We start from the raw sequence: 26,437 nt of genomic DNA, 5'->3' as shown, positions 1-26,437 counted from the left end.
AGGGTGGATGGATCACACCGATTGGCTGACGACTGGGAGGCAGCGGATAAGAAGAGACCGCCAGGGACTGCCAATTCATTCATCCTCGGCCCAACCCAACCGGCAGACCGTTCACTGTGTCATACTATGTTAATGTAAGAGCATGTAGGGGTGGACCGCCTTTTTGGTTGATCAGTTTTCTCCTGTTTTTGTTAGGCAGGGAGGAAAGTGATTGTCGTTTGGTTTAGTTCTTTTTGAGTAGGTAAGTTGCGTTTATTCCTGAGATAGGTTACTTTTGTTTGTTGTTTTGGCCTTGGGTTCACCCTGAAGTTATGATGCTCCCTTCCTTTGTTTAACTGCACCTTGTTGTAAATAAATCACTGTCACAAAATATTAAGTGTGTGACGTGCTGCTTGGGGGTTGGACGGGGATGGATCACCCTTTATGTTGTGGTCTGGCCGCGCCTAGACGGGCCATAATTAGAATGTACAGAACAGAGTTTGAATGAAAACAACGGAATTAGAATGTACAGAACAGAGTTTGAATGAAAACAATGGAATTAGAATCAAAACAACAGAATTGAAATGTACAGAACAGAGTTTGAATGAAAACAACGGAATTAGAATGTACAGAACAGAGTTTGCACCATGGCAAAAGGTAGGCACGGATTTATTTCATCTGGATGGCAAGGACTATATTTTGGTGATTGACTACTATTCTAATTATCCAGAAGTGGCACAGCTTTCCAGTACATCAGCACAGTCAGTCATCACACACATGAAGGGCTTTTTTGCCAGACATGGAATTCCACAGTGTGTCATCAGTGACAATGGTCCACAATATGACTGTAGAGAATTTAGTGACTTTGCAAAACAATATGGATTTCAACATATCACCTCTAGTCCCTTGTATCCCCAAGCGAGAGGACAGGCAGAAAAAGGAGTCCAAATAGTAAAGAGATTGTTCAAAAAAGCAAGAGACAGTAAGACCGACCCTTACCTGGCTCTGCTAAGCTACAGAGCTTCATCCCTGGAGTGTGGGGCATCACCTGCTGAGCTACTCATGCATCGCAAGCTCCGCACCACACTTCCACACATTTCCAAGGAAAATGACAATGCACATGACGACAAGCTGACCGACAAAAGGATGAAACTCAAGCACAGACAGAAAATGAACTATGACCCACCCCATGCAGCAGACTGTGACAGCACTGAGCAGCTCCTTCAGTGGGAGACTGCAGCACCCACGGTGTGGGACGGAGAGATTTCGCAGGTCTTTCCTCCCCACTGCTGTCAGACTCCATAATAAAGACTTTAACTGATCAAGCACACACATCCATACATATGCAATAATACTAAGTGCAATAATCCTTTCTGTCATCGTTGTATTTTTACTCAGTTGTATATAGTATTTGTATTTGTATTCTATTTTTTATCTTATTGTATATTTATTTTATTTTATTCTACTGTATATAGTATTTTATTCTATTCTGTACAGTTGTGTACTGTATTTATTCTTATTGTATTCTAATTCTTGCCTCATAACTTTTGCACTGTCCACTTCCTGCTGTGACAAAACAAATTTCCCACGTGTGGGACTAATAAAGGTTATCTTATCTTATCTTATCTTATGACAAAACTGCAAGGCGTCTGGAACCGCTTCAGGAAAGAGATGTTGTGAGGATTGCAGGTCCAGATTTCTGGGACAAAAAAGCAACAGTTCTCAGTGAAGTAGGGCCCAGATCGTTTGCTGTTCAGACAGAGAATGGACAAGTGTTAAGAAGAAACCGGAGAAGTCTGTTAAAGACACAGGATGTTAAACATCAGGACACAGAGACTGGAACTGAACAACGAGGTGCTAACCCTGTTGAGCACCACAGTGAGCCTCCTTCACCTTCCCCAATGTCTGAGATACTGAGAAGGTCTACCAGACCTAAGAAACCTACAGAGAGGCTCATAGAACAAGTGTGAACTGTTGTGGTAAAGAATTGCTAAAAAAAACCAAACAAAATAATAATAATAATAAATCACAGGTAAATAACGGATAATAATTCATTTAGAATAGTAATTGTTCACCGACGTGTTTTTTTCCCGTTTTATATACTTCCAAAAAGAAAACCTAACTTCTGCCATTCAATGCTGAACAAATTTAAACTTTTTAAAATTATGCAAAATGCAAAACGCTTAGCCGTGTCTCTGATAAAACCTCTGTAATTTCAGAGGTATTGTTCATGTGTTGATTGTTGATTGTATTGTTCATTGTTGATTAATGGTTTTCTTTCGTTTTTGATGTACTGCAGAATATTTTTATAAAATCCCAGGCCAGGAAAATCACCTTTATGTTTTTCTGTGTTTTATCCTCAGCTACTTTGACACAAAGGCATCTGCTGTGATGCTCACACCTTTGATAAAGTCTTGCGTGTGTCAGCTTCCTTTTTATAGATACAAAAATATGTAAATGTACTGATCTGAATTATAATATTTCTGGCTGTCAAAATTTCCCAGATTCAAATCGAATTGAATCGAATTAAATCGAATCGTGGATCAAATCGATTCGGGACCTTGTGAATCGGCATTGAATCGATTCTAGAAATCAGTGATGATACCCAGCCCTAGAGTACTATGCTGCTGGTAGCTTCGCTGTCAAATACAAAACGGGCTTTTGAAGTTTGGAGGCTGTGGTGGCATAATTAATTTGGAGGCAGTGGCTTAATTAGTGACAAAACTGATTACCCCAGATTAAGTATGACACGTGGATATACTCGATACATTATGCTTAACTGTATCGAGTTGGTTAATGCCTCGTCTCACAGCAGGCTTCTCCAGCCGAGCTACAGCAACGGGCTCAGCGGTGTCGTTCTAGAGCTGGCAACCGGAAGCTGTGATCAGCTGATCGAGGAGGAGCTGTAGAAGAGGTGAGCCATCTTCCCCCGGCAGACAGGTTGATACACTTTGATAACGCTTTGACGAGTGGGATAAGGGAAAAATCATCCTGATATCCCGGTGTCATTTGAAGGCATAGAGGATTTTAAGACGGACAACTGGTGACAGTTGCGAAGGGAGCTATCTAAAGGACTCGTTTGAATTTCTTCATCAGATCTGACTGAGGAATATGCCAGCTTTTACGTCAGACAGAGCCTCTAATATCAGCACAAAGAACGGAAAAAAATGCTAAGAGCGTGGATTTAGATCATAATATGAAACAAGCGTAACCTAGATATATGCCTAAGTCCGGAAGATATGCGATGTAAGAAAGTATGTAGTCCTTAATGTGCGGAAGGTGTACAACATCAGCAGTAAATGTAAACAAACAGCTATTCAAGCTAGTTGAACTTAGCCGACTGGAGGTTAGCTTTCTAATGCTAGTACATATAGCTAACATAAGGTAGCACAGCGAAGGTAAATCGAGCAAAATAAGCCTGTAGTCGGAAATATAAACGATATTTAATCGTAGTTTAACTGTCTACAGCGCATGACATGTTTATAGTATCCAAGTAGGCATTTGTTAGCCTATCTGCTAACGTTAGCTAATTCTTATTTCCATTGCAGATGAAAATGACATTAAAACTAGCTCATTAAAGGAGGAACAGAGAAGACACTTTGCAATATTAACACCACGGGTGTTTGACATCTTCTTTCTTGTGAGAAAGACTCTTTCAGGATCGTTATAATGCAGCAGTAGTTAATGTTGATACCCAGTGTGAGTTGAGCTAAATGCCTGAAAAGAGTAGGACGTCTGGATGAACGAAACCGCTTCGAGACTTCACGAGGCTTTACATTTACACCAACAAGCGTTTTTTTTTTACCTCTGTTTTCTATTCTTATTCGTGGCTCTATGATGAGAGAGTTTTTCATTTTCTACTTTTGACAGGAACGTTGCTTTGTGAGTTTGAGTCGTTGGGCATCTCAGCGGCAAAGTTGCCGTCAAAGACTTTTCACTATTCAGAGTTTTTGGCTTTGAATCCAAGTGTGGAAGGAAGCTTCACCTCTGCGCAGTGGCTTATGCCGACTGAAATCACAAATAGCTACGTAGACAAATATTAATTGTAGTTGTGCTGTATATATTTTTTGCAGACTATTCAAAGCATTGTTTTAAAAAATTGTATGTGTTTGAGGCGATAAGCCTCTCGGCAGTGATTTGGTTGTTAGTGGTCTCCCCTCCCCCAGTGTTCAGACTGACTCTTTTGGAGCTGTGGGCACTGTTTGTCGGGCTTCCCCTTGTTTTTTAGACGGCAGAAAGGCCGTAGACTCAAATCGCTGTCCCGGGACTCCTAACCTCTTTAAGAGTGGATGTAATGGAACTGATGTTTGCCGAGTGGGAGGATGGGGAGAGGTTCTCCTTTGAAGACTCGGACCGATTCGAAGAAGACTCTCTCTGCTCCTTCATCTCGGAGGCCGAGAGCCTCTGTCAGAACTGGAGGGGATGGAGGAAGCAGTCTGCTGGACCCAACTCCCCCACTGTCAAGATTAAAGGTCGGAGAGGGACACACACACACACACACACACACACACACACACACACACACACACACACACACACACACACACACACAATGTGCTTCCATTCATTATACATACTTGAAAATGTACTATAGCAGTATTACCTGTTGCTGCTGGGAAACGCATTTGATGCTATGATATCTTATAATATAAACTATACTGTTAATTAATCATGCAAATTAATTTTTGAAGCAGAAACAAAACTGTGGAGTAATTTTTAAAACCTGTTAATTCAGTTGATATTTTATCATATAGAAGAAAAGCAGTCTGTCAGTTCCACTTTGCACTGTTAGATTAAAGTAAACATTTTGATTAGACTTTTAAAATACAATTACAAGAAAAGGTTTGTTATCACTAAGCACCAAGATGTTATTGCTGATCGGTCATGAAATTTGAATCTGACAATCTGATATTAGATTGTAATAATATAGTCTGATTAAACTAATAGCGCACAGAAAGTTCCAAATGTCTTTGAAAATGCTGAAAAAATTCTGTTAAATCAGTTCTGATTTTGCTAAATGTCCTGCTTTCAGGAAAGGATTCAATTACTTTTTTCTCGCATTACTATCTATATATTTACTATCTATATATTTTGTAATAAAATAGTCATACAGATGGCAGGGTTCTTCCTCCATGGAGAAGTTTTATTGACCTGCTTAGACTTTTTTTAGTAAGCACCAAACAAATGCATGAGCAAAATGCTAACATGTGAGAACAAATTCAAACACTCTGTCGTGTTTAATATCAAACAGCAGTTAACAAGCAGCATAGAAACTTAAATATAATGTCTTCAGTTTCCAGCTGTCAGCTCTCCTCTCACACCAACCCACTATATTTTACAGAGGCACTGCGTGAGCCACATCAGGAGCAATGTTTTTGTTTTGAATGGTTCTGACGTCTATGCTGTTCATGGTCTGAATGTGGAATTGTTCTCAGTTGTAGTCTTAGCTCTCCTTGTTTTAGCTGTAGTTTTTTAAAGGGTTGCCAGCACTCACATATGACACCTTTGCATTGTGTGCTGCAGTTAAGCACCAGCAGAAGTCTAAACTGTGCTTGTCTTGTATCTGAGGAAGTGATGACACTGTGGATAAACTTTTTTGTCCAAAAGTAATACTACACAAATGCTGGATATTAAGACAAATGAGGAAAAAAAGTCAAATTTATTTATATAGCACATTTAAAACAACAACAGTTGACCAAGGTGCTGTACATTTAAGATAATCAAGAGATAAAAATAGCAAAACAAGATTTAAGAAAAAGAAGTATAAAATGAGAAGATTTGAGTAAAATATAAGACAAATAAAAGTAGTACAAACTTGAAAGTGTCCCTTCACAGCAGAGGTCCTGATGTGAAAGGGCAGTTTGTTCCACAATTTAGGAGCAGTTACAGCAAAGGCCCAGTCTGCTCTGTGCTTTAATCTGGACCTAGGGACAGCCAGGAGCATATGAACGGCAGACCTCAGTGATCTTGCAGGAGTGTACCAATTTAAGCGATCAGAAAGCTATGAGGGGACTAACCCGTGCAACGCCTTAAAAACGAATAATAAAATCTTAAAATCAATTTGAAAACTAACTGGTAGCTAGTGTAAGGATGCTAGTATGGTCTCGCTTGCGTGTGCCAGTCAGTGCTGCAGCTTTTTGGACCAACTGCAGTCGGCTACCTGATGACAGACTGACACCTGAGTCTGACACTATTACAAAAGTCAGGCGAAATGAAGGATGGATAGCTCTCTCAAAGTCTGTAAAACAGAGGAATGGCTTCATTTTTGCAAGCAGACAGAGATGAAAGAAACTGCATTAATCTGTGTGTCAAACATACTGTACTTCATACTGTCAAAAATCACTGCTAGGTTCTTCACAAAGGGTTTTTTATACATTTATAAAGGGCCAAAGTCATAGTGGTCACAGGGACCAAACACAATGACCTCTGTGTTCTGTGCATTTAAGTTAAGAAAGTTGAAAGCCGTCCATGCCTTGACATCCTCCAAACAATCTAGCAAACCCTTCAGAGGACTCACAGATTTACGTTTCAGTGGTAGGTAAATCTGTGGGTCATCAACAATGGAATGAGATGCTAAATAAGATATGAGGCTTGTGACAGTTATTAGACACAATCTTAGAGAAACACTTTAAGCCATTTTCTAACCCACTTCTCTTAAATGCTGAAGTCTTGATTGAGTGTTTGAAGTGTATTTTAGTGTAACCACATTTATATGGTGTTTATCAAATAAGCATTCATTTAGAGACCACTTTGTTTTATATATATATATATATATATATATATATATATATGGATGATCTGATATCCTCGTGTTGGTGTTGTTCCCAGACCATCATGAAAATGTTGTTCCAGGTTCAACATTGCAAGTGACCAATCACATTGTTGTGACGTTATTCTTTTGCGCGCCAAGCCATTCGTGCATTTATGAAATTCCAATGTTGCAAGGACAATATCAATTCTGCTTACTGTTTATTAAAGGGTTAGGGTCAGGGTCCGTTGATCGGCGGACAGAGGCGGTTTCTCGCAGCTTAAGTACAGTTTTTTGTTTTACGCCGGTTTTTCCTGAAGTCGCAAAAGTATGACGTCACAACATTCTGATTGGTCACTTGCAATGTTGATCCTGGAACAACATTTAGTATGATGATCTGGGAACAACACCAACACGAGGATATCAGATCGTGCATATATATATATATACACTTCAAGGACTTTAAATACCTCACCTCTACAGTCAATTTAGATCACCAATTACACTAAAATAAATGTCTTTGGACTGTGAGAGGAAACCAGAGTACCAGGAAAAGCCCTGAACCGTAAGAAAATGCAGTTCAGACATTAACACCCTGGGTTCAAATCGGGACCCTTCTCGCTGTGAGGTGACAGTGCTAGCCACTTCTACAGTGTGCTGCACGTAAATACAGTGAGGCTACAGTTTCTTGTTAGCAGATATGCTGACAGTTCAGTGGGTTATGAACATAATTAAAGTTAACTTGTATTTCTGCTGCTGACATGAGCTTAAATGGTGGACGAAGGAACATCCTGAAGTCTTTTTGGCATTTAAACCTTCTCTAGTATCCAACAGAGCTCAGCTTGTAAAGGGCTAGTTGGGGCGATCGTGGCTCAAGAGTTGGGAGTTCGCCTTGTAATCGGAAGGTTGCCGGTTCGAGCCCCGGCTTGGACAGTCTCGGTCGTTGTGTCCTTGGGCAAGACACTTCACCCGTTGCCTACTGGTGGTGGTCAGAGGGCCCGGTGGCGCCAGTGTCCGGCAGCCTCGCCTCTGTCAGTGCGCCCCAGGGTGGCTGTGGCTACATTGTAGCTTGCCATCACCAGTGTGTGAATGTGTGTGTGAATGGGTGGATGACAGGTTGTGTAAAGCGCTTTGGGGTCCTTAGGGACTAGAAAAGCGCTATACAAATACAGGCCATTTACCATTTAGTTCATCAAATGCCAGAAATTAAAAGGTCCTCCAAGTGTTTTTGTTGTCGTGGAGATTTCTAATTGTTAAATGTTCCTTAAATCCTTTCATTAAAAAAAGAATAAAAATCTTTTTTCCATTTCAAATATACACAAAAGAATACAGAAAAATTACATTACATCAATCCACAAAAAGTCTATATTGTGTCATCTCAATAGTTTGTTCCTGTTACAAAAATATTTCAGTCCTCACCCTGTCATCGATACATGATTTTGATTCATTCTTTCATTTCTCTCAACACCGTTTCTGCTGAAATCTTATCTTGTGAATTGCGTTGGTGGTTCCAGTTTGTACCATGTAATGGCTTTCTTACAAGCTACTAACAGGATTTTAAACAAATAACTGTTTTCTCCTGATACAGTATTTCCTTCCATATTACGTAAATACGACAGGGTACATGGCCTTTTTATATCATAACCCTGAAATTTGGCAACTACCAAATAAACAGTCTATGGAAAAAAAAATGCCTGAGCAAAGTCAAAAGACATGAGAATGGTTTACATTTCCTGTTCCATGTGGTCTCCAACATGCCTGTGTTGGAGACAAAGATTTCCTCATTTAGGGGGAACCAAAAAGTCTTATCAAATCCAGTCTTCTCCAGTAAGACTTTGAATTTCGCTTCCTTGTGCATACTTCTGAGTTTTGCCACTAAGCCTCATAATCTTTGTCAGACCAGCAGATTACAGGTCGAATTTGTGCTGCATGGAAATATTTCATCATGTTTGGCAGTGCCATGCCTCCATGTTTGCTCACCTTCATAGTTTGAAATGTTATTCTTGGCCTGTTGCCATTTCATGTAAGTTTTATCCATGTTTTTAAAAGGCTTAGGTACCTTCATGGGTCCCCTTAAAAAATGCCTCTATTTTTGAGCCAAAATGCAGTGAAAGGAAAATTCACCTTTCCGTATTATTCTTAATGTCTTCAGTCACTTTGATATGGTTTGCTTCGTGTAATTCATGGACGTCAAACTCATTTTACATTATGGGCCATTTACAGCTCATTTTGATCATTTTATATTAAGTAGGCTGGACCAGTGAAACTTGCTTTTCTGTTTTTGTAAAAAGAAATAGTAACAGAAAACAGTAATAGAAAATACCTTGCTTGTTATTTACATTTAATTGTGGCACCAGTGTTTAGAAAACAGTGCAGCTTTGGTGAATCACTTGTAAGACTAACCATACCTGCCATATTAGTCTTTGCTGGTCCAATTCTGGCCCATGTGCCTTATGTTTGATACCCACAATATAGTTTATCGTTCTTCTTGTTAAAGTAACTTGTAATTTCATTTTTTGCACTCAATTTTCATATATATATATTTTATAACTGTGTAATTTTGAATACAATATAGTTCAATGCTCAAATAAGTGTTTTAGCCAGACTCCGCAAATTTCTATATCCAGAAAAGAATACAGAGCTAAAGCCGATTAATTAATATTGGAAGACATCTGTCTAGATGATCTAAATAGCAACTTACATCATCAGCCACCCCCAACCTGTACCACTTTAAGATCGTTATTCTGCCGTATTGTGTCAATGTTTTTATAAAAATTGCAAAAAGTGTTGTTGTTAAGCAAAAGTCTGTGTTGTCTGGTGTACAGGTAGGTGCAGTTGTACACTCTGTCTCTCATTTATTTTTAACCCATTGATCCAGATCCAGATTTCTTAAGTACCTGGTATAGTTAACATTAACAAATGCGTTTTCAGCCTCGAGAGTTATTGAGGCCGCACTGATACAGTTATGTTTAATATATTCAGTGATACGCAGGATGGTTCTTATGTTATCTTGGGTTTAATTGTCCCTTAATAAAGCCTATTTGATCTTTAATTGATAATGTCTTTCATAAGGTGTTCATATCCTTGAGGTATACACTTTATATACATCTACTACAAGCCAGTTGGAACACCTGGTTCTGAACACCACAAAGACAAAAGGTGATCATGGTCTTTCAGAAAAACAGAGCTGACCCACCTTACCACTGGGTCTTTAGTGAAGAGACGGGTCACTAAATGATGACTGTGTGGAGAGAGTTCAGGGTTTCGCATCCCTGGGCACCATGATGTCTATCGACATCTCCTGGATTGTAAACACAGCTACCATCATCAGTGCAGACGCTGCTGTGCCTTCCTGTCTGAGAAACCTGCAGGACACCGGACCTCAAGGCCTGGAGTTCGACACCCCTGGTGCAGAAGGTCATTAGCTGCCCTCTATTAATACATTAATACATCCTGCTGCCTCAGTAGAGCTGAGGCAATCACAAGAGACTCCACCCTTCTTCCATCTCACCTGTGTGACCTGCTGCCCTCAGGGAGACGCTACAGGTCAATTCAAACCAGGATTAACAAACCCGGCAACAGTTTGCTTCTGCCAGCCATCAATGCTGACCACGTCCCTGCCTCACCCGAACTCACACATCAGCACCCCTACCACACATATAAATATCACATACACACTGCAACACACAATCACAAATAAACATCACCACCACCGCACAAGACGTTACCATTGCACATCTGTATAAACCTTGTACATTTGGAAAGTTGGTATTTTTAGATTTGTTTTTACTGTTAGTTGTTGTGCTTCTAATTTCATTTAACACTGGATGCTTAATGACAATAAAAAGCTTGCTGGTAGATGGTTAGTTGTGTGTGTGTGTGTGTGTGTGTGTGTGTGGATTGGATGGGTTGTTTTTGACATCTGGTAAAAATTCTATGTCAACAGCACTTACATGAATATATTTACTTAGAAAACTGGTGAGGAGTTGAATATGCATTTTACCCCCTTTTTTATTGCTAAGCAAGTAAAATTGACAGATATTTTGCAGATAGAAACTTACACAGCTTATTTTCGCTAAAACATCAGTTGCTCCCTCATTGGGTGTGAGTTTCAACTGATGAAACTACAGTGGGGCAAAAAAGTATTTAGTCAACCACCGATTGTGCAAGTTCCCCCACCTAAAATGATGACAGAGGTCAGTAATTTGCACCAGAGGTACACTTCAACTGTGAGAGACAGAATGTGAAAAAAAATCCATGAATCCACATGGTAGGATTTGTAAAGAATTTATTGGTAAATCAGGGTGGAAAATAAGTATTTGGTCAATAACAAAAATACAACTCAATACTTTGTAACATAACCTTTGTTGGCAATAACAGAGGTCAAACGTTTACTATAGGTCTTTACCAGGTTTGCACACACAGTAGCTGGTATTTTAGCCCATTCCTCCATGCAGATCTTCTCGAGAGCAGTGATGTTTTGGGGCTGTCGCCGAGCAACACGGACTTTCAACTCCCGCCACAGATTTTCTATGGGGTTGAGGTCTGGAGACTGGCTAGGCCACTCCAGGACTTTCAAATGCTTCTTACGGAGCCACTCCTTTGTTGCCCGGGCGGTGTGTTTTGGATCATTGTCATGTTGGAAGACCCAGCCTCGTTTCATCTTCAAAGTTCCCACTGATGGAAGGAGGTTTTGGCTCAAAATCTCACGATACATGGCCCCATTCATTCTGTCCTTAACACGGATCAGTCGTCCTGTCCCCTTGGCAGAAAAACAGCCCCATAGCATGATGTTTCCACCCCCATGCTTCACAGTAGGTATGGTGTTCTTGGGATGCAACTCAGTATTCTTCTTCCTCCAAACACGACGAGTTGAGTTTATACCAAAAAGTTCTACTTTGGTTTCATCTGACCACATGACATTCTCCCAATCCTCTGCTGTATCATCCATGTGCTCTCTGGCAAACTTCAGACGGGCCTGGACATGCACTGGCTTCAGCAGCGGAACACGTCTGGCACTGCGGGATTTGATTCCCTGCCGTTGTAGTGTGTTACTGATGGTGACCTTTGTTACTTTGGTCCCAGCTCTCTGCAGGTCATTCACCAGGTCCCCCCGTGTGGTTCTGGGATCTTTGCTCACCGTTCTCATGATCATTTTGACCCCACGGGATGAGATCTTGCGTGGAGCCCCAGATCGAGGGAGATTATCAGTGGTCTTGTATGTCTTCCATTTTCTGATGATTGCTCCCACAGTTGATTTTTTTCACACCAAGCTGCTTGCCTATTGTAGATTCACTCTTCGCAGTCTGGTGCAGGTCTACAATACTTTTCCTGGTGTCCTTCGAAAGCTCTCTGGTCTTGGCCATGGCGGAGTTTGGAGTCTGACTGTTTGAGGCTGTGGACAGGTGTCTTTTATACAGATGATGAGTTCAAACAGGTGCCATTCATACAGGTAACGAGTGGGGGACAGAAAAGCTTCTTACAGAAGACGTTACAGGTCTGTGAGAGCCAGAGATTTTCCTTGTTTGAGGTGACCAAATACTTATTTTCCACCCTAATTTACGAATAAATTCTTTACAAATCCTACCATGTGGATTCATGGATTTTTTTTCACATTCTGTCTCTCACAGTTGAAGTGTACCTCTGGTGCAAATTACTGACCTCTGTCATCATTTTAGGTGGGGGAACTTGCACAATCGGTGGCTGACTAAATACTTTTTTGCCCCACTGTAACTGAAAATTGTTTATTTTCTTACTACTTGAGGGGGGAAATGGCAGTATGTGGCTCTGATTAATGTTGGCAGCGTTCAGCCTCTGGTTAAATTGAACAGCTTTGCAAAGCAGTGAAACATAGATATAAATTCTGAGACCTTTGACAGGCTTTATGTTTATTTGAAATTGATTTAAATAGTCATTACCTTTATGACTCCCTGTAAACAGGCCCTTCTAATTGAAGCCAGTTATTTCCATAAATGTAAGGGAAAAATGAGTGGTGCTTGATGTTTGCATTTGTTTTTATCTCAGCAAGGCAAACAAACATCGAAACGTGTATTTTATCACACTATACCTTAGCTTACCGATATACTTAAAACAGATCAGGACTGCTGGTCAGCTTTTCTTGGTGGCTTTCCTATGGCCTTTTACCACAAACCCTGGGGCCTTTACACCAGCATGGCATTATATGAACAGTGCTTTCCTCCATATATGGTAAACACCAGCAAAAGTAGTAGCTTGTAAATGAGGTCTGTAATCTGAAGCCTTTTTTATTTCACTGGCAGACCCCTATGCTCTCAATAAGCATCCTGTCATTATGGTTATGCTACCCACATTTAGTGTTGTCCATCTCTTCTTTTGTGCCGTTATTTTCACTTTACTTTTTCAGAATTACAATATTAAGAAATGTTTTGTTATTGGTTTCTCTCAGGTTGCATGATTCATTACAAACAGCTTGAAATGAAGTGAAAGTGTGTCAAGAACAAAATATTTTAGAAACATATGTCACTCTGTCACTGGCAATACTACAGTCCCAATCAAGACCACTTGAAAAATGGCAAAAAAAATCATATTTTGCATGTTTGGATTTTACCAAGGTTCCAAGTAGAACTTCAGCATGCAACGAGAAGAAATGGGAGTGAGACAAAACATTTTTTGAGCATGCAATTTACTGAAAACTGAAACGGGACCACATTCCTTGTTGCCATTTTTCAAGTGGTCTTAAACTTTTGATCGGCACTGTATTTTCACACACTTTGATACCAAGTTACAGGGAACGAGAAAAGAAAGGAGAACATAGAGTCAAAGACCCAACTAAAGCTACTGGAGAAATTTAGTGACATACACCAGTGCTGTATAAACACATGGAAAGTAAAGAGTGGAGTGGAGAAGTGCTCATTGCATCATGGGAAGTCCCGCCGAAGCTTGAGCCTATCGCAGCATAACAGACGACTGGACCAGGGTGAACTGGGATCAGTAAAGTTTGAAGTCTAATTTTGAAAGTAGTTAGTGTCTATCTCCTGAAATCAAACTGGTATAATGGTTCCAGAGGAGGGGGATTGGCTCCCAGTTTACTTGTAGGAACTGTAAGAACCACAGTTCACTGCCTGCAGTCTGAGAGTGAAGTACTTTGTTTAGATGCTTTGGTCCTACGAGATCTTTAAGCTATATAACAAAGCCTGATTATTCAAGTATTCAGATTACAGAGCATATAGTGTGCTCAACTCCAAAACCCCAAAGAGTATAAAGGCCAGTCTTAAGGAATATAAAAAAGGCTGAAGGCTTTTCAGGGAGTTTTTAGAGCACCAAGAGTACAATACTAATGCATTACAATAGTCCAGTCTTGCAGGGATGAGGGAACATATGGGACGTTTCTAATTATTATCATTTTGATTAGGTGAAAGAAAGCGGTGCTACATATTTGTTGAAAAAATACTCTGCAGGACACACCCTGGTCAAAAATTACTGAACGATTCCTCCCACTGTTACTGGAGGCCCAGACCATGTTGTTGATGATTAGTAAAGATTTTCAAGCAAACGCTTCCCTTTTACATTACGGAGTATTCATGTGTAAACTATTAGGGTGAAAAATGAATGTTGCATTTTGTAATATGGCTGTAACGTGACAAAATATGGAACAACTGAAGTGCTTTAAGTTTACTGTCAGAGGCCATAAGATCATATGTAACATTCACTGGTGTTGTGCTGTGATCCACTCTAAATAGTGACTGAAACTTTGTTAAATCATTCCGGCGCAAATTACTGTCTAGTTGTGTTACAACAACTATTAGGAAAACCTTTGAAATAAAAGGGTTAGAAATCAGCTTATAATTGGTTAACACGTCTAGATCAAATAAGCAATGGTTTAATTACAGCCACCATAAAAGCCTGTGGCATGTAGCCAGTTAACAGGGATAACCGACCATATTTAAATTTGAAACATTAGTTAATGGTAAGACATTTTTAATGACTTGGAGAAAATAATGAGGTTAGTTCAGAGAGAGTGTAGCTACAGTATACTTAATGATATTTCTGTGGGAAGACCGTGATTAGTAAAAAATTATTACTTTTTTTGGCAAGAATTTAAGTTAGACATTAGGGCTGCTTGATTATGGCAAAAATGATAATCACGATTATTTTCACTGAAAGTGAGATCTCGATTATTTGACGATATTTATTTAACAATAACAAGGTATTGAATAATGACTTTAAAGATTGTCAAAAAAATAATATAAAATAGTGTGCAAATACTGATAACAGTGCAAATGTTTGCAATATAAACATAAATGAAAAATGTAACACTGTAGCAAAGTTTACACACTGTCTACTTGATCCACGTCTGACTCCGTGAACCCATAATGTTTCCACACCACTGAAGTTTTTTTTACCTCTTTTCAACCAACGGCAGTCACTCTTCTCTCCAAATAACTTCTGCTTAGCTTTCCAAGCTTCCCTCGGGTCCTCTTAATCAGCGGTCCCCCATCCCCGGGCCTCAGACCCGTACCGGTCCGTGAGTCGTTTGGTACCGGGCCGCGAGAGTTGAGGCTCAGGTGTGAAATGTATAGTTTTCAGGGTTTTTATCGGTTTTCAGCGTTATTTTGTTATCGTTTTTGTTGTTAACTCAGTTTTCCTGGGTCTTTTCACGTGTGTTATGAGTAAATCTTCTTTTTTTCGGTACCGGTACTAGTTTTATTTTGTTGTATTTATCCGCGACACCTTAAAGGCCGGTCCATGAAAATGTTGTCGGGCATAAACCGGTCCTTGGCGCAAAAAAGGTTGGAGACTGCTGCTCTTAATTGTTGTGACACGTATTCGAAATGCAGAGAGGTGCGCTCGATTTGCCACACGGAGCAGCACGAGAGTAAAGCACGAGGGAGGGGCTAATAATCGGCTCAGTCATTTTTAATGATCGTTGAAAGCCCAGATCGTAATCGTCATTAAAATTCGATTACTTGAGCAGCCCTATAAGACATTAAAGATTTTTTTTGTCACCTGACTGTGCTGATCATCTTCTCTTTGATGGTTTTCCTCAGATGGTCAGGTGATTCCACTGGTGGAGTTGTCAGCAAAACAGGTCGCCTTTCACATCCCATTTGAAGTGGTAGAGAAGGTCTATCCTCCTGTCCCAGAACAGCTCCAGCTTCGCATTGCCTACTGGAGCTTCCCTGAGAATGAAGAGGACATCAGGTGAGGATTTGTTTTTTAAACCCTTTATTCGCCTTAGATAAAAACCATAAATGCATTAATTCCTCTTAATTGGGAAATTTCAAATATTACTTTGTTACGGAGACTGTTGGACCAAGGCTGTGGGGAAAAAGCATGCTGCATCAAAAAGAAAAGAAATGAAATGAGAAATGAACATTCATCAATGTATTCACATGTAATATAGTATAGTAATAGTTTCTATTTCTATATTGTATCACTAACCATTAAGTTAGGAGTATATTCTGTTAAACCCAGATGAAATCAAAGATTGTGTCACATGTAACAGTTGGGGTTTCTGTTTGTTTATTCATAAAAACACAAACATGAAATATAAAAAAAAAAAGATGCAACGTGCCCAAACCTTTGCACATAAGTGTAGATATATTCAGCCTTCTCTCTCTCTCCATTACTGGTTGTTGGTTACTGGTGGACAGTAACAAATTTTCTTAGTGTGCCCACCACTACAACGGATTTGAAATCCAAAAAGGGGTCAACCTTGGGTTTAAAAATATTGCATTTAACATTTAGGTAAAGTAAAATAGATAACTGCAAAATTAATCCAGAAAATTCAATCTCCTGTTTTTTGTTTCCTGTTTGTTTCCAAACAGGAAACAAAACTATTTTTGCACAGAAAAAAGTATTGAAATAAACAAAATCGAGACTGGATGAAAGGAAAGGCGTCCATGGCTGTCTGGTTGACTGATGTTTATTGGCAATGTGACTGCTAATAAAAGTAACAGGATGATTTTTTTTTTTAAACTATCTAGGCTATGCTGACTTTGACTCTGCTTTGACTCTTTGACTTTGGTTTCATACTGCTGCAGATTATATTCCTGCCTTGCTAATGGGAGTCCAGATGAATTCCAGCGTGGAGAACAACTCTATAGGATCAGAGCTGTCAAAGACCCTTTGCAAATTGGTAAGTAGAGTAATCCTTTACATAAGAATGAGTACTCTTATGGAAAACATTTCTCTGGTGTTCTAACTTTGGTATATCACACTATATTCTTCTACAATCACCAAGCTTAGAATAACACCATGTGCAGGTTACAGTAAATCATGTGATTCAAAGGTACTCCATTTACCTCCATTATTTCTACAAGTCTGCTATTAGTATAATCCTGTTTTCAGAATGCTGGGTATGTGTAATATCTAAACCCAATTTCCAACTTTTAACTGCAAATCTTCCAAATACCACATTAAATGGTGACATTTTGGTTTGTTTGTTTTGTTGTTTTTCACCTATATAGGGCCTTTTAAGTTGTTTCTCTACAAAGCCATTTGCTGTGCACACGCATCCAACTTTTAATGACAAATACTTTTGATATGTATTATGCAGAGTGGGTTAAGGTGCTGGTCGGCTAACGGTGGTTAGCACTGTTGCCTCAAAACAAGAAGGTCCTGAGTTCAATTGCAGCATCAGGCCGGGGTCTTTCTGTGTGGAGTTTGCATGCTCTCCCATGCTTGCGTGGGTTCTCTCTGGGTACTCCGGCTTGCTCCCACAGTCCAAAGACATGCAGTTAGTGGGGATACGTTAATTGGAAACACTAAATTGCCCATAGGTGTGAATGCTATATGACTGAGGCACCTTCTCCTTTATTACTAGTAGGACTTTGTACAAATGTGTTGTGTGATGACATGGATTAGAAAATGGAAAAACCTCAAACAATGCCTGCGTTTTGTTTTTTTTGTGGGAGAGAATATTTTGGTCTGGAATTTAATCATTGTAAGATTGCAAACCTTTTGCACAAAAGAGCTATATTAAATAAAAGACTAAGCAATATCAAAACCAAAACCATTCTGTCGGACACTAAAATATAATTTCCAATCAAAGAAATGCACTTGCTTCCATTTCAAACTCATTGTTGTCTTTGCTGATTTTGTTTTTTTCTGTTTTCATTTACAAGGCTTTCATCTCAGTGCTACAGTAGTCTCCACTCAGTCCAGTCAGTCTAAAGGAGCCTACAACGTGGCGGTCATGTTTGATCGCTGTCGCATCACCTCCTGCAGCTGTACCTGTGGTGCAGGAGCCAAGTGGTGTGCCCATGTGGTGGCACTCTGTCTCTTCAGGATCCACAATGTAAGTTTTTGTTAATATTCAGGTATTTAAAGGGTAAACCACTAACTTTGTGGTTGGAACACATACTGAATTCATGTGCATGCGTAAAGCAGCAGATCTGTAGTTTGAATCCTGACACTACACTGTCTCTGTCTCTCTGTATTTCCTGTCTTTCTCTTTGTTTTTCCTTAAAAAAAAAGAAGAAAATATAAAGGAATTCTTGTGAAATGATGGTAGGAAAAAATTAAACAAGATGAATACACTTAGCTTTTTGATGATGGACATATCCTGGAAAACCTCTCGTCTTAAAAGACCAGTCATCTCAAAAAATATTCCTCCGCATGTCATCTGTTTACTTGAAAACAGTGATCCATTCTGCCGTTCCAGGGACTTTGTTGTTTTTTGATTATGATCATTTTTTTGTGGGTTTGTGTTTCTAATTGTCATTTTACCTGCCCAGGAACTTCTGATGGAAATATATAAGTGTTTGTGATAACGGACCATTAGTCTTTCACATTACTGATTTGAAAGAATTTGCCCACTTTTCTTTGCAGTTGTTTTAATTCAGCCGCAAAGGAAGATTTTCATCTTACTGTGTAAACCAAATGAGTTTGAATTTCAGGGCGTGACCTGATGGCTGAATATTCTCCTTCAGGAAGGATGCAAATACACCACCATTTAGCTTCTTGGGACGGCTACTGACTAAAGGACCTATTAATGCAATGCCATTCCTCTGTATTTTCCTACATTTGATCTGTTTACTTCTTTCTGTTTACAATCCCCCTTAAAAATACCTAAACAAATATGGTGTGTGTGTGTCTGTGTGTGCGTAGGCATCAGCAGTGTGTCTTAGGGCTCCAGTTTCTGAGTCTTTGTCCAGACTGCAGAGAGACCAGCTTCAAAAGTTTGCCCAGTACCTCATCAGTGAGCTGCCTCAGCAGGTATCTTAAGCTATTTATGATCTCTATAAACCAAATGATTAAAGAAAATGCATTCATTCAGTTATTTCTCTCCAGATCCTGCCTACAGCCCAGCGACTCCTGGATGAGTTGCTGTCCTCACAGTCCACTGCCATCAACACTGTGTGTGGAGCTCCAGGTTCAGTATCAGATTGCTAAACAAACAGCATTTGAAAAATCTGAGGCTGCATCACATAAACTTTGTGATGTCTTTAAGTTTCTTGAAGACATTTCGCCTCTCATCCGAGAAGCTTCTTCAGTTCTAAGAGCAATTGGTTGGGAGAAGCCAGAAGGGAAAAAAGAAGGAACATACACATGTAAAGAAAGCTCTTAAAAAGCTGTCTTAGAAAGCTCTGGGGTTATCCTAATTGAGCTTTCATCAAATCAGTAAAGATGCACAGAAAAGAAGATCAGACACCAACTAGGGAGGATCAGAAGGACAAACGGAACAACATTGTCATCCCTTATGGAGCAGGTTTATCAGAGAAACTCAGAAAAGACTTTTCCAAACACGACATCCCAAAATAGAATAGAATAGAATTCAACACAACATTCAAAATACTTCAGACCCAGCCACACAGGAGCCACCTTGACAGGACAAGACTCGGCTGTCCATCTGCATCTAAAGGACATCGCTCTTTAGAGGATGCCAATGTCAATTTTTGGACAGAGAAGACAGATGGTTTGAAAGAGTAGCCATCACATCTCGGGTCATTTGGTCTCAGTAAGTCACAGGATAGGGTAGGACAAGGTCTCACACCCAAAACCTTGGCTGATTGTGAACCACACCTGTTTTTCATACCTTGGCTCATGTGATTAGGCAGAGGAAAAATAGGGGGTCCACAACATTCTTAGGGACACTCCCAATACGGTTTAAAAATCTGTGACTCTCCACCAATTGGTCTTAGAAGTGAAAAAAGCTTCTCAGATGAGAGGTGAAACATTTTCAAGAAACTTAAAGAAGTCCAGACGCTTTTCTTTCCAAGCTCCTTAGACTATTCTTGGAGAAATGAAAGCATTTCTATAAAATCACTACTGTTCCACATTTTCTTTTCATGGGGGACTCTGATGCCTTTTAATTGTTAATGGAAAAGCAAAGCCTTCTGTAGTTTATTGTGTAGAGTAGATGTTTTTTCTTAAGATTCAATTATTTCTGCACAATTTATTTTTGTAGATCCAACAGCAGGCCCTTCAGCATCGGACCAGAGCACCTGGTATTTGGATGAGTCAACCCTCAGTGACAACATCAAAAAGACTCTACACAAGTTCTGTGGGCCTTCACCTGTTGTTTTCAGGTAGGCGTGATTTGTCACACATGATTACCCTTCATCTTATGCATATGACGTAGTGTTGACGAGAAAGTGCTACAGTAAATCTTTCACTGGATATAGTTTGTTTTTTAGTAAATGTACCTCAGCGTTACTTTGCCTAAACCAGTACTATTTGTGTTATCCTCAGTGATGTGAACTCCATGTACCTGTCATCCACCGAGCCACCAGCAGCTGCTGAATGGGCATGTCTGTTGCGACCTCTGAGGGGTAGAGAGCCAGAAGGCATCTGGAACCTTCTGTCCATTGTCAGGGAGATGTTTAAGAGGCGAGACAGCAATGCTGCCCCGCTGCTGGAGATTCTCACTGAACAGTGCCTCACCTACGAACAGGTATGTTGGCCATTACTCTGAGATGACTTCCAAAAGATGAGAGTAACCCAGTACAAAGAAGAAAAGATTTAGACATGGGACCCTTACTTTTAATGTACTGTTAAAGGGGAAAGAAATGTCTGTGAAGCCTTTGCAGTTTTCCTATTTTAAAAAAAAAGCCCTCAAAGTAGGACAAGACTACAAAAAACCCAACTGAATTGTAAATATCATGTTTTCATTAGGTTATAGCTTGATGGCAACATACTGCTCCAGAGAAGGCAGTTCAAAGATGCCTTTCCTTGCTTTAGAAATTAGGAAAAACCACATTCTCTTCAAGTATGACTATGTAGTAAGAGTTGGAGCACTAGGCTGTCCTGTGTCCAGCCAAACATTTGGCACATTATGAAACAAAAAAATAACACAAAAGAGGCCCAATGCCTCTAAAATCTGTATTTGGCAATGATGGAAAAAATCACTCAAAACCATAGCAGCTGATCTCCTCTGTGCCTAAATGCGTACACGGGTTGTTAAAGGAGGAGCTGATGCAGCATGGGTAGCCTGTATCCTGGTTTATCTACAATGCATATGACTTAAATTCATAATTGGCACTTTAACAAAAAAAGGTGCTGTTCCTGAGTTCATCATCTGATACGCTGCATATATCCTATGCATAAAGGACAGGATATGAATTTTCACAGCACCCAACATTCTTTGGAAACAGGGATGTATATTTCATACATTTGGTATGAAATCATTATGTACATATTACACTGATTCTCACACACACACTTGTCTGTGTCTATTCAGATCATTAGCTGGTGGTATAGCGTTCGCACATCAGCGTCACACAGCAGTGCTAGTGGTCATACTGGCCGGAGCAACGGACAGTCAGAAGTAGCCGCTCATGCCTGTGCAAGCATGTGTGATGAGATGGTGGTTCTTTGGAGGCTGGCAGTGCTCGACCCCACTATGAGCCCCTGCAGGTCAGACCACAGACACCGTGCTACATACTGGTCATGGATTGGTTCACCTGTCACAGAATTTTAGTCATGAAGTATAAATTCTATTATTAAAAAATAGCCTCTGCTAGCACATTTATCACTAATTGTGTGTAACTACATATTTAGGGTGCCAGTGAATATGAAGTAGCAATTCATGTTAAATATAAAGACTATGGACATTCTCTTCTAGGCGTTTGGAACTGGCCGGTCAGCTGAGGCAGTGGCACCTGAAAGTTATAGAGATAGTGAAGCGGGGACAGCATCGCAAGTCCCTGGATAAACTGTTTCAAGGCTTTAAACCTGCTGTGGAGTCCTGCTATTTCAACTGGGAGGTGGCCTACCCATTGGATGGCATTACCTACTGCAGTGCAGATAAGAAGAGTGCCACGTTCTGCTGGTCCAGGGCAATGCTGCACCAGAGAGGAATCAAGTCGCCTGCAGGAGGTGGTGTTGACTCTTCTGAATCAGGGGCCAGAGCTGAAGGCGGACCGGCAGGAGAGTATAAAGGCAGGGCAAGTAGTAACTCCACACAACAGGAGGTAGCAGTGCGACCTAAGGAGACCATTCTGACCAAGAGGAAGGGACTGTCAGTGAGTGGAGGTGGAGGGATGCTTGTTCGACTGGGAGGGAGTGTCTCACTATCCCTGGAAGATGGAGGAGGAAAGTGCATGTACAAAGGCCCGGGTTCCTCCTCTGGAGGAAAGTTGAAACTGACTCAGGGAGGTGGGAAGGGGGCAACAGGAGGAGGACCTGGCGGTGGTGGAGGATTAGGAAGTAGTAAGCATACAAGTGCCAAACGCAGAACTAGTAGTGAAGATAGCTCCTTGGAGCCAGACTTGGCTGAGCTCAGTCTGGATGACGGCTGCAATCTGGCTTTGGGGGCTGAGGCTAGTAACACTTTCGAGTTTCTCCCACCACCACCAGAGATGTTGCCCTCTCCAAGTCCACTGCTCCGAGATTCACGGAAGTGCAACAGTGGAGGGAGCAAGATTTTTGAAACAAAGCATAGCAGCCGTGACTCTGCAGCAATTGCTGCTGCAGAGCCTGCTCCACCTTGTTTCCCTTTGAAAGAGAATGGAGTGATAGTTGTGGGCATGCCCAGCACAGCAGAAAAGGAAGCCGAGGTGGAGCCAGCACTTAACATAGATGAAGATGTAGATTCAGCTGGTAGTAACCAGCCTTTAGTTTCAGCAGTTACAGTGAGATCAGGCACCCCTCAAACATCTGCTAAGCCAGTGCTAGGCTGCAAAGAGTTGGTGTCTGCTGCAGCAGTAGCAGGAAGTGGAGCAGTAGTGGTAGGTGGAGCAGCTCGTGAAGGAGCTGAAGCTGTACGTGCAGCTGCTGAAGGAGAAGCTGTGGGTGAAGATGACTACCAGGCATACTATCTGAGTGCTGCTTCAGAAGAGGGTGTAGACAGACAGCTAGCTGACAACCATCAGGAGGAGGAGCCAGACATCTTTGCAGGGATCAAACCACTGGAGCAGGAGGGACGCATGGAGGTAAGTGCAAAGACCCAGTTTTAACCATAGAAACCCAACAACAAAAGAAAAGCAGTTCACTTGGAAAGTAAGAGCATGAAATAAACATTAGATACAAGGATGCGCAAAATTACATCATTGTCTACCAGTACAGTAAAAGTTACGCTTTGTAGACTTTCTTAAATTAACGAAATATCTAAACTTCAGAGGTTAGAAATTCATGACTATAAGTAAGCTAGCCTGTCCAAACACTGTCCAATAAAGTCAAAAATAGTTTTTAAGATAAACTGACATACTGTAAAAAGTTAGCTTTTTTTAATGAAAGCATCTTACAATTAGAGAAAAGAATATGATTTTTTTTCTGCACTCATGTAGGTTTGTTGAACATCAGAGGTTAATAAACGTTTCATCTGCTGATCCTTTGCCATTTTAAAAAGTAGGGCCCAGTGTGTTGTGGTTACATTGTTCAGTCACAAAGGATTTAAAGATTAAACACTTGGACTTCATCGATAAGTTTGCGTTTGGAAGAAATTGATAATGTCTGCTAAGATATTATGTATATTGGCATACGCAAACAGTTGTAAAAAAGTTTGTGTATCCCCCGAAGTTACCAAGATAAACATACACCACTTAACTAACACAAAAACAGTTGTACTTTTTACGCCTTTGTTAGACATTAGGCACTTATGCACCCCCATACCATCAGAGTTCTAGCTGAACTGAAAGCAACCACTAATAACAAGATCGGTGCTCGCCCTCCTTTTAAGCCTGGAACATCCATGTTTTCCAGAATGAATTTAAAACAATTTTTCAAATCACCCTTGTCCCTTACACCATGATTTTGCTAGATTGATCAATTCTTTTGATGATATTATATATTGTGGATGCTGAGGTAATAGTACATCAGGCAACACTGATATCATAATATCAAGTAAGAATTTTATGTTGATATCATAGGTGTATCTACTAAAAATCTAGCACGCAATTGAATCTCATTGATGTCAAGGTCAAAGGTCATGTTTCCTGAAAATCTTGTGAATGCAATAACTTAGGGTGTTATCTAGGATTTTGAAATTGATACCATAGGTATGTCTGCTAGGAGGCTGAGGGTTACCACTGGATGCACCAGTATCTTTGCAGATTAGTGACCCTCTGCCTGTCTTTGCTTTGGAGACATTCTAATAATAATAATAATAATAATAATGGATTGCCCAAGGACACAACGACCGAGACTGTCCGAGCCGGGGCTCGAACCAGCAACGTTCCGATTACAAGACGAACTGCCAACTCTTGAGCCACGGTTGCCCCACGATAGTAGTTGCAAAATGTTCCTCTAGCCTTCTAGCCATGTTGGCTGCCCCAAGTTTTTGTGATATGTTGTTGCCATCAAAATTTTTTAACATAAATACATAACTTCTTTGGCTCTCGGAGGAGGCAGACGCACTTTTTCTCCTCTCCCTTATCTTCCCTGCTTATGTCCTTGTCTAGTCTCGTGGTTTTTTTGTATTTTCCCTGGAACCCTCTCTCACAATCTGTTCTCTAAAACCTAAAAGAGGAATTATGGATTGGATCAACTGGTCCCTAAATGCAATTGACACCCCTTTCTCAACGAGAAGTCTGAGCTCGGGTGAGCCTGAGTGCTGAAGATATCTACCTATTCGGAACCATGATAACAGGGTTCTGGCTGATCGGAGCTGGCCTGGCCCTGACTTATCGAAGAATTAAGAAAGTGGAACCGGCTGTTCAAACCCCCACAAGGCTGCCCGCTGGGATTGGAACGATGGGAGAGGCGTGAGTTTCTCAAAATGGGCTCGTTGAGTGCAGCACAGATAAGATCTTGGAGAGGCTACGGCTGCTGTGAATACTCAGAATAAGATCTCTGACTGCAGACTGGATACATCTTGGAAGGGCTCGCTCGGAATAACATCTCTGGGCGCAAATTGGATGACATCTCGGGGAGGCACACTGCCGTGAATTCTCAGAAATTGGCTCCTTGAGCACAAGAAATGGCAATATCACAGAACGCAAGTATGGCGAAGCTCGTGGCTCTCCAACAGGAGATTGAGAGACCAGTGTTGGACTGTAGAACTGCTTTGAAATTCATATGAGCTGTTCGCACTAAAGTAAAAATACCATCACTTCATGCGGATACCCTCTTGGCGCCAGCTGCAAGGTCAGAGCTGAACAAAACACCCTGATAACGACTGTGTTTAGTCTGTTCCTTCCCATTCCATGCAAGGCCACCTGAGTTGGCTGGAAGACTGTTTACTTAGCCTAGCAGGGCGAAAGACACTGTCTCAGCTGAACTATGGACATGCACACACATACATATACTGATACTGATGAGCACTCACCGACGCATCACCCTCCCTACCCCGGATCCAACGCCACCTCCAACGCTTACCTCCCCACTGATGTGAGTAGAGCAGTGGCGAGAGGACACATCCCTGAAGTGCTCCTGTGTTGAGCACCTCAGGGATGTGTCCTCTCGCCACTGCTCTACTCCCTCTACACTTCAGACTGTGTGGCCACCCATGGCTCCAACACCATTGTGAAGTTTGCTGACGACACAGTGGTGCTGGGTGCCGTCTCCAACAACGATGAGGCGGCCTACATGGACGAAGTGAAGAATCTGGCATCATGGTGCCAGGACAACCACCTCCAGCTGAACGTCGGCGAGACCAAGGAGCTGGTGGTGGACTTCAGAAGGGGTCAGCACAGAGACTACAAGCCCATTATCATCAATGGAGCTCCAGTGGAGAGGGTGCAGTCCTTCAAGTACCTTGGTGTCCAGATCTCCTCAGACCTGACATGGGCTGCCCGCATTCAGGTCCAGACCAAAAAGGCTAGGCAGCACCTGTATCACCTACGACAACTGAGGAAGTTCAGGGTCTCTCCAGAGATCCTCAGGATTTTCTATACAGGCGCTGTGGAGAGCATCCTCACACAGAACATGACATCGTGGTTTGGGAACAGCTGTGTGAAGGACCAAAAAGCTCTCCAGAGAGTGATCTGTACAGCAGAATGCTGCTGCAGGATTGCTCTCCCCCCGCTTCAGGACACCTACACCAGGAGATGCCGGACTAGAGCAGCGCAGATACTGAAGGACCCGTCCCATCCTGGCAACAAACTGTTCCAACTTCTGCAATCTGGTAGAAGGTTCCGCATCATCCGGGCAAGGACGGAGAGACTCAAGAGGAGCTTCTATCCCCAAGCCATCCGGGCCCTAAACACACACACCCGCCCTCCCACATCATCTATACTTGACTGAGACAGGACTCTCTTCCAGACACTAAACCAAGGAACAATGTACATTTCAAATTCCTTTAATTTTAAATATGTTTATATTGTCTATTCTGTAAAATAGTCAGATGTC

At 41.1% G+C, this 26,437-nt stretch overlaps 1 protein-coding gene across 1 annotated transcript in view; it reads left to right on the top strand.

Annotated features, from left to right (window-relative positions):
- The first annotated feature begins 2,867 nt into the window (after positions 1-2,867).
- Positions 2,868-26,437, top strand: part of zswim8 (zinc finger, SWIM-type containing 8) — a 65,167-nt gene continuing 41,597 nt past the window's right edge. Inside the window, exons 1-10 of the mRNA XM_086260145.1 lie at positions 2,868-4,451; positions 15,754-15,907; positions 16,750-16,844; positions 17,833-18,005; positions 18,818-18,925; positions 19,001-19,082; positions 20,118-20,238; positions 20,402-20,603; positions 21,390-21,565; positions 21,774-23,082. Coding sequence (XP_086116271.1) covers positions 4,274-4,451; positions 15,754-15,907; positions 16,750-16,844; positions 17,833-18,005; positions 18,818-18,925; positions 19,001-19,082; positions 20,118-20,238; positions 20,402-20,603; positions 21,390-21,565; positions 21,774-23,082 — 2,598 coding nt within the window. The 5' untranslated portion in view covers positions 2,868-4,273. The remainder of the gene's footprint in view (positions 4,452-15,753; positions 15,908-16,749; positions 16,845-17,832; positions 18,006-18,817; positions 18,926-19,000; positions 19,083-20,117; positions 20,239-20,401; positions 20,604-21,389; positions 21,566-21,773; positions 23,083-26,437) is intronic.

This window comes from Aulonocara sp. 'chitande type north' Nkhata Bay, linkage group LG13 (genome assembly GCF_057382095.1).
Source record: "Aulonocara sp. 'chitande type north' Nkhata Bay isolate Kocher_YH1m ecotype deep benthic linkage group LG13, A_spYH_male_GT1.1, whole genome shotgun sequence".
Classification (NCBI taxonomy): Eukaryota; Metazoa; Chordata; class Actinopteri; order Cichliformes; family Cichlidae; genus Aulonocara; species Aulonocara sp. 'chitande type north' Nkhata Bay.
Note: the sequence above shows the minus strand (reverse complement) of the source record. Positions and strands in the feature narration are given on the sequence as shown.